At 49.1% G+C, this 12,695-nt stretch overlaps 1 protein-coding gene across 8 annotated transcripts in view; it reads right to left on the reverse strand.

The window, feature by feature from the left end:
- Positions 1 to 12,695, reverse strand: part of Tle1 (TLE family member 1, transcriptional corepressor) — a 119,407-nt gene that overhangs the window by 55,746 nt on the left and 50,966 nt on the right. For 4 of the 8 annotated variants that reach the window (XM_042665590.1, XM_042665587.1, XM_042665589.1 and 1 more), the window contains exons 7-8: positions 11,469 to 11,673; positions 10,749 to 10,765 (exon numbers count right to left, since the gene is read on the reverse strand). In XM_042665590.1, the coding sequence (XP_042521524.1) occupies positions 10,749 to 10,765; positions 11,469 to 11,673 (222 nt within the window). Of the gene's footprint in view, positions 1 to 10,748; positions 10,769 to 11,468; positions 11,674 to 12,695 lie in introns of all 8 variants that reach the window. The other 4 variants (XM_042665586.1, XM_042665588.1, XM_042665585.1 and 1 more) reach the window with 1 other exon arrangement.

Consider the following 12,695-nt stretch of genomic DNA (forward strand, 5'->3'; position numbering starts at 1 on the left):
GAACACGCAGAGCATCAACCAGCGATGAGAACACGCAGAGCGTCAACCAGTGACGATGAGAACACGCAGAGTGTCAACCAGCGACGATGAGAACACGCAGAGCGTCAACCAGTGACCATGAGAACACGCAGAGCGTCAACCAGTGACCATGAGAACACGCAGAGCGTCAACCATTGACGATGAGAACACGCAGAGTGTCAACCAGTGATGATGAGAACACGCAGAGAGTCAACCAGTGATGAGAACACGCAGAGCGTCAACCAGTGATGAGAACACGCAGAGCGTCAACCAGTGACGATGAGAACACGCAGAGCGTCAACCAGTGACCATGAGAACACGCAGAGCGTCAACCAGTGACCATGAGAACACGCAGAGTGTCAACCAGTGACGATGAGAACACACAGAGCGTCAACCAGTGATGATGAGAACACGCAGAGCATCAACCAGTGACCATAAGAACACGCAGAGCGTCAACCAGTGATGATGAGAACACGCAGAGCGTCAATCAGTGACGATGAGAACACTCAGAGCGTCAACCAGTGATGATGAGAACACGCAGAGCGTCAACCAGTGACCATGAGAACATGCAGAGCGTCAACCAGTGACCATGAGAACACGCAGAGTGTCAACCAGTGACCATGAGAACACGCAGAGCGTCAACCAGTGATGATGAGAACACGCAGAGCGTCAACCAGTGACGATGAGAACACGCAGAGCGTCAACCAGTGACCATGAGACCACGCAGAGCGTCAACCAGTGACGATGAGAACACGCAGAGCGTCAACCAGTGATGAGAACACGCAGAGCGTCAACCAGTGACCATGAGAACACGCAGAGCGTCAACCAGTGATGAGAACACGCAGAGTGTCAACCAGTGATGAGAACACGCAGAGCGTCAACCAGTGACCATGAGAACAAGCAGAGCGTCAACCAGTGATGTGAACACGCAGAGCATCAACCAGTGACGATGAGAACACGCAGAGCGTCAACCAGTGACCATGAGAACACGCAGAGCGTCAACCAGTGACCATGAGAACATGCAGAGCGTCAACCAGTGATGACGAGAACACGCAGAGCGTCAACCAGCGACGATGAGAACACGCAGAGCGTCAACCAGCGACGATGAGAACACGCAGAGCGTCAACCAGTGACGATGAGAACACGCAGAGCGTCAACTAGTGACGATGAGAACACGCAGAGTGTCAACCAGTGATGAGAACACGCAGAGCGTCAACCAGTGACGATGAGAACACGCAGAGCGTCAACCAGTGACGATGAGAACACGCAGAGCGTCAACCAGTGATGAGAACACGCAGAGCGTCAACCAGTGATGATGAGAACACGCAGAGCGACAACCAGTGATGATGAGAACACGCAGAGCGTCAACCAGTGATGAGAACACGCAAAGCGTCAACCAGTGACGATGAGAACACGCAGTGTCAACCAGTGACGATGAGAACTCGCAGAGCGTCAACCAGTGACGATGAGAACTCGCAGAGCGTCAACCAGTGACGATGAGAACACGCAGAGCGACAACCAGTGACGATGAGAACACGCAGAGCGTCAACCAGTGATGAGAACACGCAGAGCGTCAACCAGTGACCATGAGAACACGCAGAGCGTCAACCAGTGATGATGAGAACACGCAGAGCGTCAACCAGTGACCATGAGAACACGCAGAGCGTCAACCAGTGACGATGAGAACACGCAGAGCGTCAACCAGTGACCATGAGAACACGCAGAGCGTCAACCAGTGACGATGAGAACACGCAGAGCGTCAACCAGTGACCATGAGAACACGCAGAGCGTCAACCAGTGATGATGAGAACACGCAGAGTGTCAACCAGTGACGATGAGAACACGCAGAGCGTCAACCAGTGACCATGAGAACACGCAGAGCGTCAACCAGTGACCATGAGAACACGCAGAGCATCAACCAGTGACCATGAGAACACGCAGAGCGTCAACCAGTGACCATGAGAACACGCAGAGCGTCAACCAGTGATGATGAGAACACACAGAGCGTCAACCAGTGACCATGAGAACACGCATTGTCAACCAGTGACGATGAGAACACGCAGAGCGTCAACCAGTGACGATGAGAAAACGCAGAGTGTCAACCAGTGATGAGAACACGCAGAGCGTCAACCAGTGACCATGAGAACACGCAGAGCGTCAACCAGCGACGATGAGAACACGCAGAGCGTCAACCAGTGACGATGAGAACTCGCAGAGCGTCAACCAGTGACGATGAGAACACGCAGAGCGTCAACCAGTGACGATGAGAACACGCAGAGCGTCAACCAGTGACCATGAGAACACGCAGAGCGTCAACCAGTGACCATGAGAACACGCAGAGCGTCAACCAGTGATGATGAGAACACGCAGAGCGTCAACCAGTGACGATGAGAACACGCAGAGCGTCAACCAGTGACCATGAGAACACGCAGAGTGTCAACCAGTGATGATGAGAACACGCAGAGCGTCAACCAGTGATGAGAACAAGCAGAGCGTCAACCAGTGACCATGAGAACATGCAGAGCGTCAACCAGTGACGATGAGAACTCGCAGAGCGTCAACCAGTGACCATGAGAACACGCAGAGCGTCAACCAGTGATGATGAGAACACGCAGAGCGTCAACCAGTGACGATGAGAACACGCAGAGCGTCAACCAGTGACGATGAGAACTCGCAGAGCGTCAACCAATGACCCTGAGAACACACAGAGCGTCAACCAGTGATGAGAACACGCAGAGCGTCAACCAGTGACCATGAGAACACGCAGAGCGTCAACCAGTGACGATGAGAACTCGCAGAGCGTCAACCAGTGACCATGAGAACACGCAGAGCGTCAACCAGTGATGAGAACACGCAGAGCGTCAACCAGCGACGATGAGAACACGCAGAGCGTCAACCAGTGACCATGAGAACACGCAGAGCGTCAACCAGTGACGATGAGAACACGCAGAGCGTCAACCAGTGACGATGAGAACACGCAGAGCGTCAACCAGTGACGATGAGAACACGCAGAGCATCAACCAGTGACGATGAGAACACGCAGAGTGTCAACCAGTGACCATGAGAACACGCAGAGCGTCAACCAGTGATGAGAACTCGCAGAGCGTCAACCAGCGACCATGAGAACACGCAGAGCGTCAACCAGTGACGATGAGAACACGCAGAGCATCAACCAGTGACGATGAGAACACGCAGTGTCAATCAGTGACGATGAGAACTCGCAGAGCGTCAACCAGTGATGAGAACACGCAGAGTGTCAACCAGTGACGATGAGAACACGCAGAGCGTCAACCAGTGACCATGAGAACACGCAGAGCGTCAACCAGTGACGATGAGAACACGCAGAGCGTCAACCAGTGACCATGAGAACACGCAGAGCGTCAACCAGTGACCATGAGAACACGCAGAGTATCAACCAGTGATGAGAACACGCAGAGCGTCAACCAGTGACCATGAGAACACGCAGAGCATCAACCAGTGACCATGAGAACACGCAGAGTGTCAACCAGTGACCATGAGAACACGCAGAGCGTCAACCAGTGATGATGAGAACACGCAGAGCGTCAACCAGTGACGATGAGAACACGCAGAGCGTCAACCAGTGATGAGAACACGCAGAGCGTCAACCAGTGATGAGAACACGCAGAGCGTCAACCAGTGATGAGAACTCGCAGAGCGTCAACCAGTGACGATGAGAACACGCAGAGCGTCAACCAGTTACGATGAGAACACGCAGAGCGTCAACCAGTGATGATGAGAACACGCAGAGCGTCAAGCAGTGACGATGAGAACACGCAGAGTGTCAACCAGTGATGAGAACACGCAGAGCGTCAACCAATGATGAGAACACGCAGAGCGTCAACTGTGACCATGAGAACACGCAGAGCATCAACCAGTGACGAGAACACGCAGAGCGTCAACCAGTGACGATGAGAACACGCAGAGCGTCAACCAGTGATGATGAGAACACGCAGAGCGTCAACCAGTGACGATGAGAACACGCAGAGCGTCAACCAGTGATGAGAACACGCAGAGCGTCAACCAGTGATGAGAACACGCGGAGCGTCAACCAGTGATGATGAGAACACGCAGAGCGTCAACCAGTGACGATGAGAACACGCAGAGCGTCAACCAGTGATGATGAGAACACGCAGAGCGTCAACCAGTGATGAGAACACGCAGAGCGTCAACCAGTGATGAGAACACGCAGAGCGTCAACCAGTGACGATGAGAACACGCAGAGCGTCAACCAGTGACGATGAGAACACGCAGAGCGTCAACCAGTGACCATGAGAACACGCAGAGCGTCAACCAGTGCTCAACTCCGTCATGAGCTTGGCGAGTTTTTATGAAATGAATCGTTACATACACACGTGTTCTGTCTTTTCTCCTTTTCTTAGGACAGGGTCTCAAGATAGAGCCCACGTGGTCTCACACCTGAATTTCTCCTGTATTAACCCCGTAAGTGCTGGGGTTACAGGCCTGGACTGTCATCCACCTTGGCTGTAGCACATTTTCTAAACAGCCATACAACTCTTTCAAATCTTTCAAAATGATATAAATAAAAGTTGCTGAAACCAAAATGCGATGTGATTTACCTCTGAATTAACTGAAATACCCAGGATAACATTTTTCTTAATAATGTAATGATGGACACTGACTGGCCTTCACACATCATATGTTGTTTTTGTTTTTGTTGTGCAACAGCTGGACACACCTGTGCTTATTCACAACAAAGCCAAAGAAAAGCCAAAGCAGACTGAGAACTGGAAAACAGTAAAATTTACAGCAAAAAAAAAAAAAAGACAAAATGAATCCCTACCAACTTGTCAGGTAAAACACGGCTGCTCGGGGCTATAATCCTAGGAGAAAGAATTCCTCTTTGAGGACAGACAGCTCAGGCAAACACTGTTCAAGACTCTGTTAAACTGATGCCAGCGAGGGACAGCAGCCCAGGCCTTCCATCCCAACACCTGTCATCACCTCAGCTCACGAGAACTTGAAACCAGGAGGATTATGTTCCTGGACAGCATGTGCAAAGACAATCGAGACCCCATCTCAACCAACAGCACACTGGGTCTGATGACACAAGCCTGACATCCCACCTACCAGGAAGCATAATGAGGAAGGGTGGAATCTCAGAAATAACCGAAGTCAAAGGGGTTGGTGAGCAGACTTAAGCCGTATCAGCCTGGCGAGGCCCGAGTTCAAAAGTGAGGAAAAAGGGTTGCTCATCGTATTGTCCGTGTCTTTTGGACAAGAACTTAAGTGTTCTTTCATTTTTGCCCCTAGTGCTTTCATTTTCTAGCTTTTACCTTAAAATAGATAGCTTACATTAAATCTCATGTTTTCCTATCATAAAAGCTTAAACTTGCAGATGGAATGATTCTGTCACTATAAAATAAACACTATAGCAGGACGCTGGTGGTTCACGCCTGTATCCTAGCCATTAAGGAAACCGAGATCTGAGAATCACGGTTCAAAGCCAGCCTGGCTAGGAAAGTTTGTGAGACTCTTAACTCCAATTAACCACCAGAAAAATGGGAGTCGAGCAGTGGCTCCAAGTGGTAAGAGCACTAACCTTGAACGAAAAAAACTCAGGGACAGCGCCTAGGCCCTGAGTCCAAGCCCTCAACTGACAAAAAATAAAATACATACTACCTCCCTACCAACAAGTTGTAGAGTGCTAAAAATTCACATATCCACAGTCCTTCTGGGTCAACATATTTTGTGCTTTGATTTAAACAATATGTTTAATATACAAAGACTTAACAACAGTCTAAAGTAATAAGGAGCCAGGCACCAGCAGCGCATGCCTATAATCACAGCTGAAGTAGGGAGGCTAGCAGTTCAAGATCAGCTCAGAACAATGTTTATGTGACCTCTTCAATCGCGAGTTGGTAACAGATGCCTCTCACCCTTGCTTAGAAAAAGGCAAATGATCGTGGTCCAGGTACACCTCCAGGAAGGAAGCACAAGGCCCTGAGTTCAAACCTCCAGCCCTCTGTTTCAGAGCATGCCTGAGGTATCACGGTACTTCTCCCCGAGAAGAGGTGCAAGGGTTCTTTCTCAGTTTAGTCTGAAGACCCCTCAGGGGCCAGAGACTGCGATGCATCTCTAGGAAGGCAGATTTTCTTTCAAGTATCAAACAAAGCACATGCAGCACAACAGAGTGCGTAAAGAAGCTGGTCAGAAATCATCGATCCCCTTCTAAGCAGCATGAAAGACATCTGCAGATACAGAAAAGGCTGCCAATTCATCCCATTAAAAGTTTCAGAAAACACTGTTGTTTTTTAAGTAACAATGTTAACACAATAAAGAGATCTCTAAATGACTTAAAATATTTTATTTATGTCAATAAATATCCAAATAAATAACCAAGAAAGATATACTGGTTCTTAGGAATCCTCAGTACTTTTTTTTTTTTTTTTTTGGGGGGGGGTTGTTGGTTGTGGGGCTTAAACTCTGGGCCTGGGCACTATCCCTCAGCTCTTCAGCTCAAGGCACTTAACCACAGCACCACTCGAGTTTTCTGAGTGGATTATTAGAAATGAGAATCTCACAGAGTTTCCTGCCCAGGCTGGCTTTGAAGTGCAATCCTCAGATCTCAGCCTCCTGAGTGGCAGTGATTACAGGCGTGAGCCACCAAAGCCAGGCAATGTGCCTGCCTAGCCCTGGGGCGGTCCTGAAAATCCATGCCTGCCTTCCAAAAGGAAAAGACCCCATGGTCCAACATCCAAAGGCATGAGGACCATCTACACCCACCACACATAACCCTCCCCGGGCAGAAAAGAAGGAAACGGATTAATCTCCCAAGTTAAATGAATATTCGCAATTCAAGCCACTTGGCAACCAGGAGGCCTACAGTATTTTAGATGCTGGAAGTAGAGGTCACACGAACGCCCATCGCGTCTCCTACTCAATGTCACATCAAGTCTGAAGAGGGGCTTAATTCGACGTCACTGTTGCAGTATCCTATTTACATGAAGTCAACGATTTAACTCCTCATTACAGACCAAATTAATGTTTAGGTTATAATTATGGCTTTCCCAATTTGTATCATCACCACCCAAGAGTTTTCTGCAGTAATTAGACAGGAAATATAATATGCATACTTAACTTCTGCAAATATGAACTGATCACTAAAGCTTGACAACTCTGACACGGAGAGGAATACAAGCCAGTCACACACACACCACGGTTTTGTTTCCTGAACTGAGTTACAGTGTATCCAACCCTATCTTATTGTCAACTTCACTAGCTGCTAATTCTAATGGACTAAGAAGCAATCCCAAAATGCCTGAAATGCAAGAACTGGTGTTTATTTTCTTCAAGGTGACAACTACTCACCTTCCCTCCATCCTCTTACTTTCCCAATGAATTCAGTGCCTGCACAGTCTCCAGCCACCAATACAAATCAGGTCACTGGAAACCTTCAGGAAGACGACGCACACCGCGTTATGGATGACTCCTGTGACGGTGTGGACACACACACACACCTACCTCTGTCTCCCCCCCCCCCCCCACCGCCCCACGGTGACCACCGCCACACCTGGACGAGAATGCCTCACACATACATCTGAGCTGAAACTCTCAAGTCACACCTTCCATTTGTGTCTTCAACCATCTTCATTGGTTCTGAGAGTAAGGTTTTACCTGCATGTCCTCAAACGTCTAATTGTAGAGCTGTCCAGTATTGCTTTACATACAGAGACCAGACGTAATCACTTATAGTGAAAACAAACAAACAAAAAAGAAAAACAAGTGCATGGGAAGAGATAGAAATTAAGTTCCACCCGGTGCAGTCTCAGCACTTGGGAGGCTAAGAAAGGAAGATCAAAGCCAACCTAGGCCACAACGTGAGACACCGTCTCACCCCCTCATCTCACAAACAAGCAAGGAGATAGAATTCAGGGGAAGAGCTTACCCCCGCACGCATGAGACTGTGATTCAAACCTCTGCATTCCTACACACACACTTACACACACCCATACGCTGAGGAGAAAAGGAAGAGGGAGGAAGGAAGGGAGGAGGGAGGGAAGGAGGGATGGAGGGAGGGAGGGAGGGAGGGAGGGAGGAAGGGAGGGGAGAGAGGAGGAGGGAAGCAACAGTAGCAAAATAAAAATAAATCTGACACCAATGGCTCACTCCTGAAATTCTAGCTACTCAGGAGGCTGAGATCTGAGGATCACGATTCAAAGCCAGCCTGGACAGCAAAGTCTGTGAGAGTCATCTGGAATTAACCAAAGTGGTAGAGCATTAGCCTTGATCCTAAGATCTCAAGGACAGCACTTAGACCTGGAGTTCTGGCCTGGGCAATCAAGCTGAATGAACAGTAGGACTTGGCCTTCAGCCCTGGAACAAGTAAAAACTAAACTAATAATCCATGTAAAAGATGGACATGCAGCGCAGGCTTTGCGCACCTTGTCCCCTGCAGTGCTCTGTGTGCGGGGTTAGATTTTAGCTCTACTGAATGAACAGGGCAGAACACATGGTAATCCAACAGGACCTTGAAAGAGCAGAACAGAAAAGGTCAGACCTATCAATCAAAGCCAGTTTACTTATATTCTTCTAGCAGGGAAGGGTTAACTGTAACTTACTTCTCCTTCTCCCGCACAACCCGCTTCAGAGAAAACTCAGGTGAGCTTAAAAATGAGCTACTCCCTCCTTTCACATCCACTTCTAGCATGACCACACTCCATACACTCCATATACACCGGCATCTGTTGCAAAGACCATTTAAAAACAAAATCTAGCTGCTAGTTTACACAGAAGGCAGAGTAGAAGCACCCCCAAAATGTTCCCAACTGCTAAGATGTGTCGGTCCCTCAAACTCCTTACACACAAGTATGAGGGCTGAAGCAGTAGTTCCATGCTAGGGTGCTATCTAGCCTGCACAGGTCCCAAAGTTCAATCCCCACCACTACCAAAAACAAGACATCACTGTAATGATTTTAAAAGTTCAGTGTCTCAGGCTGGGAGGTGGCTCAGTGGTAGAGTGCCTAGCGTGCATGAAGCCCTGGGTTCCATTCCTCAGTACCACATACACAGAAAAGGCCAGAAGTGGTGCTGTGGCTCAAGTGGTACAGTACTAGCCTTGAGCAGAAAGCAGCTCAGGGACAGCGCCCATGCCCTGAGTTCAAGTCCTAGGACTGGCAAAAAATAAATAACTATTCAGTGTCCCACTTTTCTGCCATACGGCTGCATGTGTGCTAGCTCAGCAATTGTGTCAAAGGCTCACTCTTGTAGTCCTAGCTAATCAGGAGGCTGAGATCTGAGGATCAGGGTTCAAAGCCAGCCTAGGCAGGAAAGTCTGTGAGACTTATCTCCAATTAACCATCAAAAAGAAGTGGAACTGCAGCTCAACCAGTAGAATGCTAGCCTTGTGCAAAAAGGCTCACGGACAGCGTGCAGAGGCCCTGAGTTTAAGCTCCAGGACTGACCCCCCCCCTCAAAAAAAAAAAAAAAAAAAGCATAGATGGATGGATGGATGGATGGACTATCCTTGCTGAGGCAGGATCGATCTCCCTTTCTCTCCACAACATTTGAGATGCACTCTGGCTGTAAACCAAAAGAGATACCTGGTAGAATCATGGAGAGTCCACAGGCTACTCCAATGTATCAGAGCATCAGAGAAAATGACAGGCTCTCAAGCCATACTATGAATCTCCTCACTTTTGTTTGCTCATATGCTCAGTCTTAGGTCTAAGATAAATTTAAGTTCAAGTTCACACTCAGAAAACAATCATATAAGTAACACAGAAGTGATACCCAGCAACTCAGAAGGTGATGAGGGGTCCAGGCAGAACTGAAATGCTACCAACCACCTTCTCATACTGACAGTCGCTCTAGCCAGGAAAGCTGAATTAAGATCAGACTGACGAGTAATGACAAACACATTTTTTAAAGTAGGCCAGTAGGCCCCCGGAAATGCACATAGATAAGTGTTATTTCCAACTAAGTCATTACAGTAAACAGCTTTATCTTTGAGTCACTTTGAATCATGCACTTCCAATCATGCACCTCTGTTTTGTAAACAGAGGGAAAACAGTCACAAAAGAAAAAAAGTTTTATCTTGGCACGGGTGGCTCACACCTGTACTCCTGGCTACACAGGAGGCTGAGATCCGAGGATCACGGTTCAAAGCCAGCCCAGGTAAGAGAGTCTGTGAGACTCTTCTCGCCAATAAACTATTCAGAAAAGGTCAGAAGTGGGGCTGTGGCCCAAGTGGTAGACAACCTTGAGCAAAAGAAATTCTGGGACAGTGCCGAGGCCCCAGGTCCATAGTTTAAGCCCAAGGACTGGCAAAAAAAAAAAAAAAGGTTTACCAGAAGCTCATGGCTTACACTTGTAATCCTAGATACTCAGGAGACTGAAAACTGAGGATCAGGGTTCAAAAGCAGCCTGGGCAGGAAAAATCCATGAGACTCTTTCCAATTAACTAACCACCAAAAAGCCAGAAGTGAAGGTGTGGTTCAGTGATAAAAGAGTATTAGTCTTGAGCAGACAAAAAAGAAAAAAAAAAAAGCATAGGGACTAGGCCCAGGCACTGATTCAAGCCCCAGGACCAGCACCAAAAAAAAGTTTTTAGAAGAAGACAAAAGGAAAAACCCAGGTCACTGCGGAGTGCTGGAAGTGTGCATGTGTGGGCAGGGCAGGCTGGGCAGTGTGGTGTGTGGAGGGGCGCGCTGGGGGCCGTGTCTGTGTGCAGCGGGTGCTTGAGTACTTACTGTGCCCGGCTCTCTGTCTGCTCCCGAGGTTACCAAGAAACGCACAGACATGCCCGTTCAGACACAGAGGCAAGAACAGAAATAAAAAAAAGGGGGGAGTAATTAGAACACAGGCCCCAACAGTTTTAAAATGGCTTTTATTTATATAAGTCATTGCACATTCCTAATACAGTGATTTCCTGAAAATTACAGTATTTTGTAAACATAAGATTTACAGTTTAACCATACACAAAGCCTATTTTTTTATTTCTTGACAGAATAAATTACTTTTCTCCAAAAAAATTAGTCAAGTGCAATTTTGCCCAATATTTAATGCATACTAGAATTAAAGCCTATGAAACTAAGTAGTAACAGATGCAATTATCAAACCTTTCATTTGAACACATTCGCTTTCAAATTTTAACTTCTTATCTCGCCCCATTTCACAACATCACTTTCTTTGACATCACCCAATGAAGCGGTGAACAGTTTTCCGTAACACGGTGCGGGCCGTGGCATTTACAAGGCCGTTGCCAGGATGTCAAGGGTGCCTGCCATCTAAGGGCGGCGAGCCCCCGGCCCGCCGGGCTGCCAGCCCCGGGCGCAGCCGAGTCAGTGGGACGCTTGGCGGCCGCTCCTCATCTCACTGTCTGCTGTCTGTCTGGGTAGCGAGGCCCGCAAGCCTGCGGTACTGTCTGGGTATGAGGGCAAGGCCCTAATCTGGCTTGCCCGGCCTCTCACCTCTGTGGTGCTCTGCGTCGTGGTGCTTCTTGTCGTCTTTTATTGCCAAGTGAGACTGCCCGCTCAGGGCACTAGACAGCGCGAGAAGGCTGGCGCTGCCCCCCAGGGGCGGGATGCCAGCGGGCTGGAGTCCTGAAGGGTGGGGCGTGAGGGGCACCGGGGGCCCGTGGCCGTGGGACAGATGCTGAGCTTGCAGCTGCTGCTGCTGTTGGTGGTGGTGACATGGGAGGAGGGGGAGGGGAGGGGGAGGAGGGGGAGGGGGAGAGGGAGGGGGGGAAGGGGAGGGGAGGGGAGGAGGTGAGGAGGGACAAGGGGAGGAGGTGGTGGTGGCCAAGACAGCATCGGGGGAGAAAACACACAATGAGAGAGAAGGAAAGGAACAGGAGGTGGAACATGGGTAACAAGGGAGGAGAGAAAAGGGGAACATGAGGTTAGTTCCTCTGGTTCATCAAAAGCTCTCACCCACTCACGCTACTGACCCCCACCCCCACCCCAAAGCTCGTCTCTGATTTCCGCCCCCAGTACACAGCTTCTTATTACGCAAGTCTTGGGAAGTGCGTCAGACCTGCCGGACCTGCCGGTGAGATGCATCTCTCTGAAGTGTCTCCCAGGGATGAAATCCAGTAAAGCCATTAAACTGAAGACAGATTTTTTTAACTGTTCTGATTGGGAGGTGGGCTGGGGGCGGTGGTGCACATACCACCATTTGGTAACCACTCCTTGACTCCGTCTGATTACCAGGCGACTCTCTCTCTCCCCAACCTCCTAGCTTTACTGTATCACGGTAATAGGATGGAACCGGGTGGTACCCTGGGGATTCCGCCTATAATCCTAGCTATGTTGGAGACTGAGGTCTGAAGATCACGATTCAAAGCCAACCTGTGCAGGAAAGTCTGTAAGCCTCTCATCTCCAAGTAGCCACCAAAGCCAGAAGGAGAGCTTTGGCTGAGTGCTAAAGTACCAGTTTTGAGCCAAAAAGCTAAGGGGCAGCACCCCATCATTGAGTTCAAGCCATAAAACCAACACCAAAAAACAAAACACCCTAACAAGGAAAGTACTTTCCACTCGGTGTGTGAGAGGAAGTCCCGGCTCAAGTGTCCAGAGTGCAGCTCTGACACACTCGACGCACTGCTCACCCCAACAGCACCCTGTTCTCCTATGCTGTAGTTAAAAGCACGCTGGACAGAACCAGAGAGCGTCGTGGAAGTGCCCCTCACCACAGTACTA

This window comes from Dipodomys spectabilis, unplaced genomic scaffold (genome assembly GCF_019054845.1).
Source record: "Dipodomys spectabilis isolate Male_0828 unplaced genomic scaffold, ASM1905484v1 ptg000335l, whole genome shotgun sequence".
Classification (NCBI taxonomy): Eukaryota; Metazoa; Chordata; class Mammalia; order Rodentia; family Heteromyidae; genus Dipodomys; species Dipodomys spectabilis.